The sequence below is a fragment of the Adiantum capillus-veneris genome, chromosome 29 (genome assembly GCF_014529385.1).
Source record: "Adiantum capillus-veneris isolate H3 chromosome 29, ASM1452938v2, whole genome shotgun sequence".
Taxonomy (NCBI): Eukaryota; Viridiplantae; Streptophyta; class Polypodiopsida; order Polypodiales; family Pteridaceae; genus Adiantum; species Adiantum capillus-veneris.
This window is the reverse complement of record NC_140959.1, coordinates 24,251,847-24,270,638: the sequence shown is the minus strand read 5'-3', so window position 1 is coordinate 24,270,638 and position 18,792 is coordinate 24,251,847. Positions and strand designations below refer to the sequence as shown.

Below are 18,792 nucleotides of genomic sequence, written 5' to 3'. Positions count from 1 at the left end.
AAGATCTTGACATTTTACATGATTTTTAAAATATCTTATCAATCTTTTTCGTGGCGTTGAGTGGTTGTGAATGACAATTTCTCTCAATTTCTTATTTGCACGCCTTTGAAATTTGTCTGTACATGTTGGGTTTTTTTTTTGCCCCCAACTTCTGGTTGAGATTTCTGAATTTTACTCTGCTTGGCTTTGCATTTTCAGCCCAAAGAAAAAGCAAAATAGCTTGTTTAAACATTTTGGTGCTTTTTTTCTAAATTTTAAAAGGGGGTTTGTTATTTTTTGTTTGGCCGCTTTCTTTGGACGCAGGCAGGCTCCATAGAAGTCGTAGGAAGCAGGGAAGGCTTGAGAATTTTTAATAGAAAAAAGGGAGGCTCTTTTGCTTTTTCCTCTATGTGGGCTTTGGGAAAGTAGTCAGCGGAGAGGCTGGGCAACCTCTTGAAGCTCACTACAAAGACAGAGAGCTCTACTTACCCAATTTCGCCACAGACTTGAGCAAATTTTGCTCCATTTTAGCCACTTCCAAGCACCCCATTTTTGCACACAGAAAGAGAAATTTTCCTCTGTTTAAAGGGGGGCATCCTTTCCCTTTGTTTCCAATCACTTTTTTCTTTTTTTGTATGTGCTTTTCTGCCCCCAAAGCTGACTTTGATTTGCAATCTACTACTACTACAACTCTCTGGGCCATCAAATCCGCTCACATGAGCATATCACTCCCTTTGTTTGAAGTTCTCTTCTTTGAGTTTGATTCTAGCTGATCATGGGTGGTCCTGGTTGGTTCCTGTCTGTGTGTGCGTTCAAAAGTGTCAAAAGGGTTTATTGAAGGCAATCCCTTTATTTATGTGTGAGCTTCTCTTAATCATAGTAGCATACCTGCCTTAATTTTTCCATATTTGTGTTTGATCCAAATACACAACATACAATTTAAGGTGGGCTGTGGAGGATTTTTGCATACACAACACCCTAACTCTTTGCAGAATGTGCTTCATTCATACTTGCCTTCATGTTTTGAGTTCCATTTATCTCTTCATTTTTTGCATGATTATTTTTCTTCTGCAAGGGTTTCTTCAAGCTCCATAGCCTGTCTCACTTGCCAAGAGGAGGATGTCTGCTCTGCAACCATTCTACAGAGAGGGAAAGTGCCTAGCCTCCTCTGCGGCTATCCTGCATCTCTCCTTCCACAAAGATTTCCACAGGTTGAAGCTGCAACTTCCCGAGGATTATACAAAGTCACTGGTCAATCGGTGAACACAGCCGTGTGCACAAATCTGCACAAACACAAAATTTGATTGGTAACTAGTTCTACATTCAGCTCTTAAGTTTGTACTTCTCAAGTGAGAAGCTTGCTAGCAGGCAAGACCTAAGTGAGCTAGGGTTTTATGAGCAGGGGTGATCAAACAGGACACATGCTGTGCATAGAAATATACTAGGTGGACATTTTAATGCTCGAAAATCTTCTTCAGAGCTTTTGCAGGCATTAAGCTCTTCAGTACATACTTGGGAAGGCCCAAATCATGGATTCTCATCAGAAGAGATTCATCATGTAACTGTTGTTAGAACCCACAACCATGAAATGATACCTCTTACTCCATTTTAGAATATCTACCACACTTTGATCAGTAACTTCCATAGCCCCTGTTTTCCAAGATGTCATCAAGATCTTATTCCAATTTGCTGGACCTCACATCAGATTTTCCGCCCCCCCTCCCACTCCCGCGAGCACCAAGGCGCTTGCCACGAGTGATGACTGTCCCGGGCATCTTGTCCGAAGTGCGAGATGACGACAACAGCACAAGTGTAGCCTCCGAAGCTGCTTCCTCTGTTGCCCAAGATCGGTGCATCATAGCCGCCAACATGCTGCCGTTGAATGCAGAACATGAGCCCGACACGAAGTTAGGATGGTCATTTAGCTGGGATCCAGACTCTCTTCTTCTGCAGCTCAAAGATGGACTTCTTCAGGACATGGAGGTTGTCTACATCGGCTGCTTGAAGGTGGACATCGAGCCAAACGATCAGGACGATGTGGCTTCCTATCTCCTAGAAGCATATAACTGTGTCCCTGCATTTCTTTCTCCTGATGTGCGGAACCGGTTCTACTATGGGTTTTGCAAGCAGCAACTGTGGCCCCTCTTCCATTACATGCTTCCACTCACTCCCGATCATGGGGGCCGCTTCGACCGCCTCTCATGGCAGGCTTATGTCTCTGTGAATAAAATATTTGCAGAGAAAGTGATGGAGGTGATAAGCCCTGATGATGACTTTGTCTGGGTGCATGACTACCATCTGATGCTTCTACCTACGTTTCTGCGCAAGAAGTGGAGCCGCGTAAAGCTTGGCTTCTTTCTTCATAGCCCCTTCCCTTCATCTGAGATTTACCGCACGCTTCCTGTGCGAGATGAAATCCTGCGTGCCCTCTTGAATGCTGATGTGATTGGCTTCCATACCTTTGACTATGCGAGGCATTTTCTGTCGTGCTGCAGAAGAATATTAGGGCTAGAATATGAATCAAAGAGAGGATACATCAGTTTGGAGTACTACGGCCGCACCGTCAACATCAAGATCATGCCAGTTGGTATACATATGGATCAATTGCAGGCTTGTTTGAATCTTTCGGGCACACAGGTAAGCATACTTGACCTGAAGAAAAAGTATAGAGGGAAATTGGTGCTTTTAGGAGTGGATGACATGGACATATTCAAAGGCATAGGGTTGAAGCTGTTGGCCATGGAGCAGCTTCTCATGGAACACTCAGAATGGAGAGGGAAAGTTGTGTTGGTACAGATTGCAAACCCAGCCCGCAGTCATGGCAAGGATGTTATGGACATACAGACTGAGGCGCATGCCACGGTGGAAAGAATAAATGAACAGTATGGTGAAGAGGGTTATCAGCCTGTTGTTCTAATTGAGGGTCATGTCTCCCTCTCAGAACGCATTGCTTACTACACTGTAGCCGAGTGTTGTGTTGTAACAGCTGTGAGGGATGGGATGAACTTAATCCCTTACGAATATATCGTGTGTCGGCAAGGGCATGCAGCTATAAGTGAGGAGGATGAACAGGATCCCCTTCAAATCCCCTTACCAAAGAGCACTTTGATAGTATCTGAGTTCATAGGTTGCTCACCGTCTCTTAGTGGAGCTATCCGAGTGAATCCTTGGAATGTTGACAGCCTTGCGGACGCACTCAACATGGCTCTTCGATTACCAGAAGCGGAGAAGCAAATGAGGCACGATAAGCACTACCGATATGTCAGCACACATGATGTTGCATACTGGGCACAAAGCTTCATGGGTGACTTGGAGAGGACATGTAAGGATCATTCAAAAAGGCGCTCATGGGGCATTGGTTTTGGGCTGAGTTTCAGAGTGATGGCACTAGATCCAGACTTCAGAAAGCTCTCTCCTGAACATATAGCATCAGCCTACAGGAGGACATCGCGGCGGGCTATTCTTCTTGATTATGATGGCACAATGATGCCTCAGACATCCATCAACAAAACACCTAGCGATGAGGTTATAGAAATTCTGAATGTCCTATGCAGTGATCCAAAGAATCGCGTCTTCATCGTTAGTGGGAGGACCCGGCAAGTTCTTGGTGAATGGTTTTCAGCATGTGAGAACTTGGGACTAGCAGCAGAGCATGGCTACTTTTACAGGTACTTTCAGCTATCTTGCAAAAGTTTTTCCAGTCTTATATCTGGTAGATTAAGTGACTTCTTTCTTAAATGTAATCAATGCTGAAGCCTGAGAATTGCATGTGATGCTGAAAGGAGGTGTGTATATGTCTGTATTTGTGTTCTTCTTGCAGGGGCGACAGTAAGGAGACTTATCCACCCCCTATTTAGAGACAAAAAGTTGGAATATGCTTGGATTCTTGCTTATGTGTCCTTTGCTCATTTGCTAAAAAATTTACCATTACTTACTAGGCCTTGACCAGTCTCTAATGCTTGAAGAAGCCACAAAAAGTGTATTTTCTCAAATAGAGCATCGAGATAAATTTGAAAAATATCAATTTTGTTATTGCTTAATTCGTCTTTTTATGATGGGGTAAAGGAACCAATTATAAGACATGCTCGGTGAGGAAATGAATCTATCCCCAATTTAGAGACAAATATGGAATATGCTTGGAATCTTGCTTATGTCTCCTTTTGTGATTTGCTAAAAAACGCACCATTATTAGGCCTTACCGTCTAATATGGAATATAGATTATGCTTGGAATCTTGCTCATGTGTCCTTTTGTGGTTTGCTAAAAAACACACCATTACTAGGCCATCACCGTCTCTAATGCCTGTAGAAGCCGAAAAAAGTGTCTTTTGTCAAATAGAGCACCGAGTTGAATTTAAAAAAATATCAATTTTTCTTTTGTTTAATTCGATTTTTTATAAAGGCTGTGATGATTAGGAAACTTTTCATGACTAGTTTTGCAAAATCCCCCCAAAAGTTACTTTTTTTTGACAAATTGTCTCTAATATGGTCCTCTACCCTAAGAGATGATGTGGCTTGCATAGATGGCATCGGGGTGCAGATTGGGAAACCAGCGTTCCAGTAACTGACTTTAGCTGGAAAGATGTGGCGGAACCTGTCATGAATTTGTACACAGAGACGACAGATGGATCTTTTATCGGGGTGAAGGAGAGTGCTCTTGTTTGGCATCATCAGGATGCAGATCCTGACTTTGGATCCTGGCAAGCAAAAGAGCTCTTGGATCACTTAGAAAGTGTTCTTGCTAATGAACCAGTTTCTGTCAAAATGGGTCAGCAAATGGTGGAAGTAAAACCTCAGGTCTCTCTCTCTCTCTAAAGGGTTAATATAGACTTGCATTAGTCATTGCTATTTTTATGTGTGTGCGCATGCAATACTCATTGGATATCTTCACTTCTGCAATTGCTGTATATTCAATAGTTTCTGATTTTTGAAGGGTGTCACCAAGGGAGTGATAGCAGAGAAGCTCTTGCTCTCGATGGTCAACAAGGGTGCACCTCCGGACTTCGTACTGTGCTGCGGAGATGACAGGTCAGATGAAGAAATGTTCGAGAAGATTGCGACGGCAATTGCAGAGCCTCCATTTTCTCCCGTTGCTGACATGTTTGCTTGCACGGTGGGAAAGAAGCCCAGTAAGGCAAAGTACTATCTTGATGATACAGTCGAAGTCATTAAAGTTTTAGAAGGGATGGCCTCCGTCTCACGATTGGCAGGATTGAGGAGCGCCAACAACCATGCAAGCTTTGAAAGCTCATTCTGACCGGTCGATCAAAGAGGGGCTCTTGCATGCTAAGCTGTCTTAGTTAGTTAATTTTGATGGGTTTTCCTGGTTTACAAGAGTTAGATTGGTCAAGTGCTTGTACAAATGCAAGGAAGGTAGATTTTAGACTATGTAAATATTGGTCAGTGCTTTTTTCATATCAAAAGAAGAGCTGTCCATCGTGGAGATGGAGTTATATCTCAAACGTATTTTTATTAGCAAAGCTTAGAGATTAGAGATTCAGCTTAATCCTGTTGATTCAAGAACATCGAAGGTTAGCCAAGCTGTGTTTGGATTGTTTGAATTTAGTGTCTCAATGCTGATATGCTGAGAATTTTACATCATTGTATTCCATATTTGGTCTGAAGATGATGGATGTGGGTTTCTGAAGATCTCCCATTTTGGTGTTGCTGGATGCCTAGTCGGTATTATACTTTTCACAACTATTGTATAGTAGTGGGAGGCATTGTAGGTGTATGTACGCATGTTGTGGTCATAGGTTGAGACAGATATAAGCTATGTTTTAACTGAGGTCCCTCCATTGTTCTTGCATTTTCCATCATGGTGGTCATAGTGAGGCCTATACATGGCCCTGGCCCAGACCTCCACGGGATGGAAAAGGTCGCTCAGTGACCTTTCCTAGTCTCATAGTTCTCACCGGCTCCCACCCTCCACCGATCGTGCCCACTGGTTGCTCAGATTGCATGGAAAAGTCACAGAGCTACCTTTCCCTACCCCAGCTTGCGCTACTGATTCACAGAAAGCTTCCATGACTTGTGACATTTTATTTGTCTGTCGTAAGCATGTGCCGTTATCTTTTGTCTGGTGACTGGTAAAGGATGCTACATGGTATCCAAAAATACCCACTCTATGTAACAGAAATGTGAAACATTGACGTTCCCACACGGGTCATCAACCTTGTTACAATCTACTTAATATAATCATGAAAAATTGAATTTGCTTGACAAATTCTCATGAAAGTCTCCACATTGCAGAGTATGGCAACATCATAAGTTGTTGTGAGGGAGAGTGCATGCCTAGCTAGATGCAGATAGGGGCATTGCCCTCCTCCCCCCCCCCCCCCCCCCGCGAACTGGCACTCCGTTACCCCCAACCCACACCTAGCCAAGCATGCACCACTTGCTCCCAAGCGATAGCTTGATGATGTGAACCCTATAGTGAAAAATCATGAGAAAAGAGTTACTTCTCAAATTGGAAAATACCAGAAACTTGTGATATGGACCAAAAGTCATTGATACTCTGGCTATCTTTTAAACGTTTTATTTTGGCCTATTTGTAAGTGTTCTAATCATAAGATAGGCTAGGGTGTGTTGGTTCTTGAGATAGCCGTTTGCCTTCAAATTACAATCTCCCATTCATTCTTCAAAATTGAAGGCATCGCGTAGTACACAGCACTTCCACGTTGTGATTAGTTGCAACAAGAAAACGATAGTGACACATAGGCTAAGCACGGCATTTGCACATCCAATTAAACGATATAAACCCCAACAATGAAGATTTTAATATTGGACCAAGGTGGGGAGCCCTTTTCTTTCAGTACAGCCCAATGAGATCTTGTAATAAATGCTACAAATATGAGCATAACTCTTTCCCAAGATCGTTATCTTATTCGTCAAAGTCCAGGGTCGTGGGGCTAGTGATCTCAGCCCTCCAATCTGCATGCTCTTATTTGCAGAATTGGCATTGCAGTCAACAAATTTGCAACACGTCAGCAGGTAAAATGTGCATGGCCTGCACACCAATGAACACCTCCCAACTCAGCAGGCAGAATTTCAGGCACATCAACATGCAGAATTTGCTACAGCTGGATACGCTCGTGGTTTGCCACCTCAGCTTCTAGAATCTTTGCCACGCCAGCACTCAGAATCTGCACAGTTTGTATCTGTACTTCAGAGAGCACTAAGGCCTCACTCCCCTCGACCTTTGACGGCCGGGAATGGCCTTGTAGTGGCCATTCCTTGAAATAATGTGCTCCCGGCCTCTGTCGGTCGCCATGCGGTCGCCCATTATTTCAAAGAATGGCCACTGCAGTGGCCATTCCCTACACCGTCAAGGTCAGGGGTCAGGGGGCTGCTGATCCTGGCCGTCTATCTAGTTGACTTTATCAGCCGTAATATATTGTGCAATCATTAGATGCTTGCCAAATCAGCATGCGTAATAATCTGCATGATATCGACCAATCAAGGCCCCCCCAATCAGCACACAGAATGTCAGCTGCTTTTGACACATCAGCGATTGGAATATCAATGCACAGAATTTCTGCAGTGTCCTGCAATGAAACTCAGCCAAGTCAGCAGTCGCAATCCGTGTGCTCTGCAGGCCATTGAGTTGTGGTATGCTGTTTGGATAAGTTGCTTGATATGCTTGAGAAGCTTCGCGCTGGTGACAGACTATCTTGTGAAGGATCCATCTTGCGACGAGCCTTTCTCTGGCTCACAAGCGTGCAGGTTCAACTGCAACCAAGTCAACGAATGATGAAGTGGCCCCCTGACTGCCTACGTTGATGTCCTTGTCATCGCTTCAGTCTGCTCTGATCAGTGCACTCAGTTTTCATTACTGGCCCCCGTCCCCCCGACACTTGACGACCGGGAATGGTCCGTCAGTGACCATTTCCTCGTAATCACTGCTCCCGCCATGGCTCCCTGCTCCCCACCATTCCCCACCCCGTCAAGGTCGGGGGTCGTGGGGAAGAGAATCTAGCCCGTCCATCTACAGCATTTTCCTGAGCAGAATTTTCCCATGCAGTTGTTGGATGATTGCCACCTCAGCGCATGGAGTATCAACAGCTTCCCTCCAATAAGGTGTGCACAAATCAGCACACTGAATATATGCATCGAGGATCTGCCACCTCAGCAGCCAGCAGACAAGGAGGTGTGCTGCTGGAATGGCTCCTGCAGTTCACTGTCGCCTCCCCTCAGTACTGTCTACTGTCTACTGTCTCCTCCACTCAGTCGCGCCTCCTGCAACGTGAAAAGAAACAGAAGGAACCCCATCGAATAGATGACCCGTCCGGCGGTAGCAAGTCCTCGCAAGGGGGTGGTCGGACGAAGCTGCCTAGCATCAGCAGCGATGGCCGCTTTGACAGCCTCACGAAGAGTGATATAAGCAGCGCGAGGCAGTCTGCTGAGGACGGTACCTGAGTCGAAGAACACACCACCATCGCCAGTTGCAGGGTCGATATCGAAGAGAACGGACGGGGGGAGAGTAATTGGGTTGCTCGCCACGCTGATTCCAGTCAGCTCGACGTACACGTGCTGGCGTTTGACCGTGTCTGGGGGAACGGGTGCACCGAACGTGGGCATCGACGTGTCCGGCGAGTACATGCGGGGCAGGCAGTCGGAGAAGCTGCCGGCGTGGCCACGCTGCCGGAGCTGCTGCAAGAAGGAAATGGGAGTGCGGCTAACGCCAAAGTAGCCTGCACTAAAGAGGAAGTTGCCGCCTTCACTCCGGTTGCTGCAGCAGAACGCTGTTCTGGGGAAGCTGTGACCGGGACTCAGCGTGAGAGTGTCGTAAGTCTGCTTGTATGTGCATGTCCGGCTGTCCGGTTGCGATGTAAGAAGGCGAGGGCCGGGGGCATTGCAGAGGGGGGAGCTGCCTTTGACTAACGCCATAGAGGAGGAGTCTCTTCCACTCTGAAGATGGGCCCGTAGAACCGATCGTAGCAAAGTATGCAGGGCTGACATTGCATCCAGGTGAATCGAATCCAAGATTAAAGCCGGAAATCAACGGTGTGCCCGTGTCGTCCATCTCCCTGTCAAACTCTGCAGAGGCAGTACGCAAAGGGGCCCATGTGAACAATGGGGACCAACGCAAAGAATGTCAACGACGTCGCAATCGTGCTGCCTGTACACGATTCAATTCATTATTGACCCCCTCCCCTCGACTCTTGACGGTCGGGAATGGTCCTTCAGGGACCATTCCTCCATGCTATGTGCTCCCACCATGGCTCCCGACTTCCGTCGCCATGTGGTCGCACATATTACAAGGAATGATCATTCTTGAAGGACCATTCCCTACCCCATCAAGGTCCAAGGTCTGGGGGCCGTGAATCTTATTAGATTAGAACTCCCCCCCCCCCCCCCCCAAAGATAGTTACCTTATCCATCAAGGTTCAGGGTCTAATATCATCAGATTGGAGCTTCACTACAAGCCAAGCCCCCCCTACCCCCTTCTCTCTCTCTCTCTCTCTGCGATGTGTGGGTCTCAGTGGCCTTCACTAGAGTCCCTACTCCCCAGCTGGCTCTCAACCTCCGTCAATCGTGCCAAACGGTTGCCTGCATTACCCCATCTGGAACTGCTAGTTCAGAGAAAGCTTTGATGACATTTTATTTGGCCTTCTCTCATTATGGTTCTTTTGTCGGGTGGCTGGTAAATGATGATGCTACATGGTGTCCAAAAATGCCCCTCTATATGTAACGAATAGGTGAAACATTCTTTCTTACAAGGGTTCAAGACAATGAAATCTACTGGATATAATCATGGACAAATCAATTTTTTTGTCCTTTATATGGTCCATTAATCATCGATACTCGTTAAGCATTTTGATTTGATCTATGCATAAAGCAAAGGATTTTGTATAGAGCACCAATCTACCATAACTTCTCATTTGCCATCAAATCTTTACCACCTGACCATCCGAATTACTTAACACTTCAGTGCATACCTTTTTCCCAAATATTGAAATACCTCTTTTCACATTGCCTTGACTATAATGTTGGGTTAAAGGCCTAAATAACCCCGTTTTGTACATTTTTATACTTTGTGAACCTAGAAACATTTTTTTAAAGTCATTTATAATAAAAGTGGGAAAACCCTTATTGAGTTTTTTCCAAAAACGTGAGCTCTCTCTCTCCCTGCTTCAATCCCTAGCACTTCCTCTCTGCTACACTCCGTCTCCTGCTTCTTGCTCCAATCTTGCACTACATCGCAACGCGCACCTATCGGTACCCTCTGCTTCGCGCTTTCAACTGATATCAGAGCCCTAGGGTTTCACAACGACGTGCGCAGGTGGCTAGACAGCAAGCAAAAGGTGTTTTCTTTGGACAATCTCCACTTCTATCACGACCCCACTTGCTTCCGGGGTCATCGGGGATACCTAGAGTGCCAAAGCAACCCAAAAAAGATGTTTTTAGGTCAAAAATAGGTTATTACAACAAAGTACAGGTTCTCTCATGATGTATTAAGTTGTGGGAACACTTCTACTTGGTCCCTACTACCCTAAATCAACCAACACTACAAGAGATTGTGTGCTCTTGTGACGCTTTTAGCGACGGAAATACACTGGGTTTTAATAACCCCCGGCGTCGCTAAGAGCGTCGATACGAAAACGTCGCTATAAGCATCGCTATAACAGTCTTTATAAGCGTCACTATAATCGTCGCTATATAGCGACGCCTATAGTGACGATTATAGCGACGCTGCAGAGCCATCTATAGCGACGTTTATAGCAACGCTACAGATCAGCCTTATATAGCGACGTCCTAGAGAAAAAAAATCTGGTGGCAGGGCACACCCATCAACCATATTGAATGTTTCATTAATTGATTCACCTTTGAAAAAAAGTGCAAAGGTAGATATAGACCCAAAATAGTCACCCACAAGACAATATAACCATTAACTCCATCATCCATAGTACGTATTATTTGCAAAATAAAGATACAAAACTGACAAGCATGAATTGATGAAAGTAAATCAATGACAATCGTACACATAGGCAAAATCACTTGATTGTTAAACTTTGCAAATGTAATAGTTACAAACCATTGTCATTAATTAAAAAATATACATGGTTTTCAAAAAAACGTATAAAAGTCGTCTCATGATACATAAGCTATGACAAAAAGAAACTAATGCTATCTAGCTATGGCTAAACTGACGTCGTCTAATCAGACGTCTCATCCCAAGCAGCGTATCTGTCGGATTCTGCAAAAAAAACAATAAGATAGTTTTTTGTAAGTATAAACATATAGCGATGTTTATAAAACAATACAACAAATAGAAAAGAATAAACCCTAATACTAACCATGCCGCCGCGAGAACTCAAAATGTCCATAAGGACGTTTAAGCCCTTCCTGCCTGCGTACTCACACTCGTACAGTGTGGGATCACGTCTTGTCATCGACCACTGTCAAGAATCCATTATGTTAGAATTTAAAAACTCATAAACCCTAAACTATCAAACATAGAGAGCAATGCGAAAACACTTACAAAATCGGCATCAAATGATGTCCACCCGCCGCTCCCCAAGTGGTGCGAGCTCCCTGCCTCTACTCGCGCTCTGGCTGCCTCCTTTTGTTGCTTCCACTTGTCGGGATTCTCGCGCGCTGCTTTCTTCGCATTCTTCCAATCTTCTTTGGCCAACCAATCTGATCTGTTCCACCCCTGGTTGATTGCTTTTTGCACTTCGGAACGCTTGTGCTTGCAGTATTCGCGCATTTGAACCTTCATCACGTCTTCATTGAAGCGATCATCCTATGTTGGAACGGGAAACGCGTCATGAAGCATGCTGATGACTCTGTCTTTTAAATCATTCGGTACTTCACTCCAGGTGTTTAGTATGTAGTGTCTAAACACCTGAGAGCAAAGACTGCGCATGCAAGAAATCACCTTCTTGCCTTCATCATCCAAGATGATGCCGCCGCTGAAGTCGACGGAGTAAGGCAAGCCCTCTCGCCGCTGAGGCGTGAACTTGGGTGTCCCGACAGGGGTCTCTAACGGCGTGTCGACGGGGGGACGGACGTCAGATGTCTCCACTGGAGTCTGAGCCCCGAAGCGAGGAGTGTCCACTGGAGTGACTCCTGGAGGAGTAGCTAGTGGTGTGTAGCCGCTAGGAACGGCAGTCAGCCGTGCAAAACCTGGTGTCGATGGCGATGTCGTGGCTGGTGTCGGGACGGGCAAAGAAGAGGAGGGTAAAGAGCCTCGTCGAACACGAGGCGGTGTCAAAGCATCGGCGGCGGCATCTCCACAACAACCGCCACCGCCACCACTAGAGCGCCGACGCTTAGACGAGTGTGAAGATCGTCTCGTCGACACCGAAGCTTCGGAGCGCGCTGAGGACTCCGAAACAGAGGGAGATGCGGATGGAGTAGGAACGCGCGATGGTGCGCTAGAGCGATGACGCCCCACGTACCACTGTCTCTGCTAGGGTGACAAAGAAGAAAGAAACTCCTCATCATCCATACCTGCATTAAACACACGAACATTTAAACTTAATATTGAATGAATGGAGTAGAAAACATAGACAAGTAAACTTAATATTTAAACACACGAACATTTAAACTTAATATTGAATGAATGGAGTAGAAAACATGGACAAGTAGAGAGAGAGAGAGAGAGAGAGAGAGAGAGAGAGAGAGAGAGAGAGAGAGAAAGGAGGAGATGTTCGTCGTCCCTGCTTGTGAGAACATACCTAGAGCATACGTACGTGGAGTGGACGCAAAGACCATTAAATACAATGACACAATGACGCATATAAATACAATGACGCGTTCTTCTTCTATTCAACTTGAGTGATGGAAGAGGCAAGTCAATAACACAAAATTTTCAAGAGAGAGAGAGAGAGAGAGAGAGAGAGAGAGAGAGCGCACACAATCAAATCTTGCAGTCGAAAAACCAGGTGGTGGAGCTGCATGTGGCCATGGATTGCCCAGGATGTGAGCGCAAAATAAAAAGAGCGTTATACAACATGGAAGGTACTTAGAGAGCCAGAGTTTTTACAAAACGTAGCAAAATTGTTCAAATACAATATTTATGGCTTTAAGAGATCTCTCTCTCATCCTCGCATAGCTTAGCATAACTTCCTATATCTATATAGAGCTCTCCGTTTAAACAGATGTCCTCTGTTTCATTTTGTAGATCCTCTGCATGCACCCCATAGAGAGTAGCAGCTTGATGTTCGTCTGGCACCACCTCAACGGCTTCTGAATGAGCATCTTCTCCAATCTCCTCCATTGATGCCATTGTGATTGGCACATGGTAGCCTTCATACGTCCGTGCACTACGAGGGGCTACCTCTATGACGTACCACCAGTTTGATGCAGACTTTGTAGGATGAAATATCACCTGCCAAAGCCACATAACTTACATGAGAGCTTCCAAGCACATAAATGCTAAAATGGGATGTTAACTATTTACATACTTACTTGTTCACAATGCTTAGGTAGTACGAACGGGTCTCTTTAGTCGGTCCATTTCTTAGTTGAATCCACCTCAAGAAAACCAGACTCTCCTCTACGCACAGTAGCGTTGTGACCCTCCATAATTATCTTGAACCATTGCACGTCGAACAAGTCAACAAAAAATCCTCTATAATCGATCCTCAAAATCTCTTGTAGCGTGCCGAAGTAAGTGAGTTCTGCTACCACAAGATCAGCATCAGAGGACCGTCATCGACTAGACTGTTCAAATTTTGCCATGATTCCACAATCTTGAGTAAAACGCTTTTTGTCGATCCGTTCCACCCTAAAATGTCGATCTTTACACCATGTTGTTGTGTATGACTTATACTACAACCAACAAAGATTATGAGTGGTCGTTCAAACATCTAGAAAGTCACTAGTCGTACATTGCAAACTTACCTTGGTCGCGCAACCCCGAGAGTACTCCCACTCTTCCTCAGTCACTTCTTCACCGCACTATTGTGCGCTTTTTAATTGGTTGTGCAACCATCTTAAGCTCATGAATGTTGGTAGGCTCTCCAGACCCGTCGGATAGTGCATTGGTGGTCGTCTTCCCCGTCTCCACCCAATTCGTGCCCTTTGTCGCTCTTGCTTTGCATACTCATATTGTGAAATCCACTTTTGCATCACTGGATTGTGAAGCATGCAAAATCAGTTGATTTTAGCCTTTAGATCTTCCGTCATCTTCTTCTCAACACCGAGATTGCACATGACAATCCCAGATATGCGCTCATCATCTATGGTTTGCCATAACGTATCCCGGGCTTTATCAAATCCGTCTAGCCACTCTCCAATGTACGTTCAACCCTGGCTCCCAAAGTATCTTTCTTGCCAGTCAGATGATCCCATAGTAGATTACCCACATTTTTGAATATGTGCATTGGATCGAGCAAGTGACTGATCATGAGTCGGGGCCAGTATGGTAACTCGTACCATAGAGATAGCCTCTTCATCGTTGGGGGCAATCCGTCATCACACATCCCCTTCTGCTCTAACCATGCTTGTGCAAACATCCTCGGTGGCTCTCTTCCGAAAAAGCCATCGCGTAACACATGATTCTCTGGAAGATACGCTTGATGACCTTTGTAGATTTGCTTCTTCAATGAGGGCGCCCTATGTGCATTCAATCTAGGTCCACATGTGACACATGCTCTGTATCCGCTTGTTTGAAGCCCTGCATGTTTACACATGATAATAGATCAGCTTGAGAAAAACCAAGGTTTACAGTGTCTGAGTGAGGAGTGTCAATAGATCACCTGAGCATTCTGTTAGTTCGGGATAGTCATGCATGGTCCACATTAGAATGCATCTGATCAAAGCATTCTGTCGACCTGTGTGTCGGCTCATATCCACCACTTTTATGCCAATCCACAATTGTTGTAGCTCTTCCAATAGTGGATGAAGATACACATCCATATTCTTCACTTTATATTGCCCCGGCACAATCAAGCTTAGCCATAGGTGCCCCTTCTTCGTAGTCAACCACGGGGGAATGTTGTAGTTGACGATGACAACGGGCCATACACTGTAAGATGTTGATCTTTGACCAAATGGATTTACGCCATCCATAGCCAGGCCTAAGCGCAAATTACGAGCTTCCCTGGCAAAATCCGACCATGTTCCATCTATATGTTTTTAGGCTGCGCAATCTGCAGGAATCCGTAGCACACCGTTCGAAGATTTATTCTATTCATGCCATGATGCTAGGGCGGCCATGGACTTACATTCGAAGAAATGCTTGATGCGAGGAAGCAGAGGAAAATATTGCAAAAACATTTTGCGGAATTTTTGTTCCGTGGAGATCTACTCGATATCTCTCGGAATCACATTTCGGACACTTCTCCATGTCTATGTATTCCCCTCTGAAAAGAATGCAGTCATTAGGACAAGCGTGGATCGAATTGTAATCCATCCCCAAGTTTCGTAAAATCTTTCTTGCTTCCTCTCGGGAATCTGGCATCACATTATCAGCTGGTAGTATGTGCTCTTTGAGCAATCTACACAACATAAAAATACGGTACAATTGTGTAAAAATCTATCAGATCATTATACATTTAGAGTTTTATTGAAGTAAACTAATTGTAATAGATCACCTGAAAAGTGCTGTGACACTAGTGTCACTCCGTCCAAACTTTGCCTGCATGTTGAGAAGAACCAAGAGCGCTTTCAATCTAGACACACGTGCTCCATTATACAATGGTGTATCGGCTTCACTTTTCATATCATCATAGATAAGCCTTTTTGAATCCATGATCATCTCGATCATTTCATCAATCTCGGGCTCAAACATTGCCTCGTTTGGAATGTGGTCTACATGATCATCCCCCAAGCTTTCAAAGGCTACATCTTGTGGCCTCACATACGCTGCTTGACCAAAGCGCCTGCGAACACGTCTATTGGGTTGCAAGATAGCTGCCTGTTGGCCAGCGTCAGAGTCCTACGAGTTATAATTGGCAACAACTCGATCTATAATAGATGGATCGAACTCGCCAAATTCACGAACGTGCTACAAAAAAATGCGTCTTGTCCCTCGCACATCATGCTTGTATAGATTACAAGGACATAAGATCCCCGTTGACGGCCCCACATCCTCGTTTCGGTTGGACGGCCCCATATCCTTGTCACTACTCATAATGAGGGCAAAAATCTTATAACCTGAACAATAAATTTAATCTTCTATTGGCATTCTTCGTCTTTTATCTCTCTCTCTCTCTCTCTCTCTCTCTCTCTCTCTCTCTCTCTCTCTCTCTCTCTCTCTCTCTCTCTCTCTCTCTCTGTTCACACTGTAAACTACCTCACATTCTCTAGTCATGTCCAATCCCCGCACACCTCGGTCTAGAGGTGCACGGAGATCAGAACCACCGGGTTATAATCTCGTCTTTATTGGTCAATGCCTATATTTGTGGGTACAAGAAATCTACACACCCACGTCTACATGATAGTGCATGTAGTGGACAAAACCCCTTTGCCTCTTCTCTAGCTGTAGCATTTCACAGCATCTTAACATCTTTTCACAGTAGATCTTTTCACCGTTCATCTAACTCTAATTTTTTTACCGTAATCTTGAAGTTAGACTCTAATATAAAAACTCAATTCAAAATCTTATCTTAAATCTAACCTAATTGAACATGTGGTGATTCGCTCCACTGAAGAGTAAAAGACATATCAATGGGGCTACTAGCTATGTAGATGTGAATGGGCCTCACATATACAAATACTTCAATGCAAGAGTTTAATACTAGCTTTGATGGGACAAAATCCTCCTCAAAGCTGGTCCAACCGCCACTCCCCGTCTTGATGCAAACTCTTGCTGCGTCACTTTGCTGCCACCACCTGTCTGGATTGGTCGTCCTCTCCTCCCTGGGGAGTGGCGGTTGGGCCAGCTTCGAGGAGAATTTTTTTCCATCACCTGCGTCATGGATCGACGGGGTGGAGAGGTGAGAGTATTAAACTCTTGCATTGAAGTATTTGTATATGTGAGGCCCATTCACATCTACACAACTGTTGTATGCGGCCCATCACTTGCTTCCCCTTAGGGGTCATAATGGTCTCATCGGACATACGATTGATGAGGTAGGCGTATCACTTTGGCATGTCCCTCCCGTGAACTATAGCAACCCTGTCCGATGAATGCTCATCATCCAAGCCTCTAGGTGAGCCCGATGCAGTGTTCGAGTCACTCCTAAGCATCTCCGACGCAGTGATCGAGACACCGGCCACTCTCAAACGCGTAGGCAGTATAATCCTTCGGTGTACTCAAAATAAACCTAAATCTAATCTAATCTAACTTAAATAAACCTAAATCTAATCTAACATAAATCTAAATCTAACCTTATCTTAAACGATAAAAAGAGGAAAATGGTATAACCTTTCTATCACCCAAGTGTGGTAGATTGGTTATGCCATTCCCTCTTCAATAACAGGTAAATAACGTAAATAAACCTAAATCTAATCTAATATAACGTAAATAAATCTAAATAAACCTAAATTTAATCTAATATAACGTAAATCTAAATCTAACGTAAATAACCCTAAATCTAATCAAACGTAAATCTAACTAAAAATAAACCTAAATCTAATTTAACTTAACTTAAATAAACCTAAATCTAATTTAACATAAGTCTACATCTAACCTAATCTTTAACGTCTTTTGAGATAGTTTCCTACGACATTAAAACTCTCTTCTTCTTGTGTGTGTGTGTGTGTGTGTGTGTGTGTGTGTGTGTGTGTGTGCGCCAATAAAAAGAGAAAAATGGTATAACCTTTCTATCACCCAAGTGTGGTAGATTGGTTATGCCATTTCCCTCTTGAATAACAGGTTTTGAGTTCAACTCCTCGTCGGCTAGATCTTTAGGTCTCTTTAATTAGTTTCCTGCAACGTTAAATTAAACTCTCTTCTTCTCGGGTGTGTGTGTGTGGGTGTGTGTGCACACCAATAAAAAAAGGAGAAAAATGGTATAACTTTTCTATCACCGAAGTGTGATAGATTGCTTATGCCATTTCCCTCATGAATAACAGGTCTTGAGTTCAACTCCTGTCGACTAGATCTTTAAGGTCTCTTGGGATAGTTTCCTACGATGTTAAGACTCTCTTCTTCTTCTTCTTCTTCTTCTTCTTCTTCTTCTCTCTCTCTCTCTCTCTCTCTTTTCCTCTCTCAATGTGTGTGTGCATTCTTTGTTTATGCATGTGTGTGAGTTTTTTGGTTTATGCATGCTCTCTCTCTCTCTCTCTCTCTCTCTCTCTCTCTCTCTCTCTCTCTCTCTCTTTTCCTCTCTCAATGTGTGTGTGCATTCTTTGTTTATGCATGTGTGTGTACGTTTTTTGCTTATGCTTGTGCTCTCTCTCTCTCTCTCTCTCTCTCTCTCTCTCTCTCTCTCTCAAAAACACAATGTGTGTTAGTGTGTGTGAGAGAGAGAGAGGGAGAGAGAAAGAGGGGGAAGGGAACATGACAGTGAGGAGAGGGAAGGAGCATACCTGGCTCTCCTTCCCCTCCTCGTGTGTGTGTGTGTGTGTGTGTGTGTGTGTGTGTGTAAGAAAGAGAGAGAGAGAGAGAGCGCGCGTTACCTTGCTTGCTTGAGCGCGCACCGAAAACTCAGATCTCAGAAACTCAGATCTGAGATCTGAGTTTTCGGACGCTCTCGGTTATTTTTTAAGCCCTGACAGCGTTGCTATAGGCGTCGCTATGAGCATTGCCAAGCTACTTGTAATTTAGCGACGCCGTGATTTTTCACATTTGAGCGTCGCACTGCGAGCGTCGCTACTATTAAGTACCTCTTGTAATGCAAATTTGCTGAAAAACAGGTTCTAAAACAGGTTTTTACAGCAAATTACAGACTCTTTACGCAGGTTTATGCAAATGT

General features: G+C 44.5%; 1 protein-coding gene across 2 annotated transcripts; it reads left to right on the top strand.

Moving 5' to 3' along the window:
* Nucleotides 1–380: 380 nt before the first annotated feature.
* Nucleotides 381–5,626, top strand: LOC147418909 (alpha,alpha-trehalose-phosphate synthase [UDP-forming] 5-like). 2 transcript variants are annotated; one of them, XM_086506388.1, is made up of 4 exons: nucleotides 381–1,286; nucleotides 1,382–3,647; nucleotides 4,501–4,774; nucleotides 4,911–5,626. In XM_086506388.1, the coding sequence occupies exons 2-4, from the start codon at nucleotides 1,642–1,644 to the stop codon at nucleotides 5,232–5,234; spliced, it is 2,604 nt and encodes an 867-aa protein (XP_086362514.1). In that variant the 5' UTR covers nucleotides 381–1,286; nucleotides 1,382–1,641; the 3' UTR covers nucleotides 5,235–5,626. The 2 variants fall into 2 exon arrangements, with proteins under 2 accessions (XP_086362514.1, XP_086362513.1); XM_086506387.1 differs by having other exon boundaries at nucleotides 381–3,647.
* The last annotated feature ends 13,166 nt before the right edge of the window (nucleotides 5,627–18,792 follow it).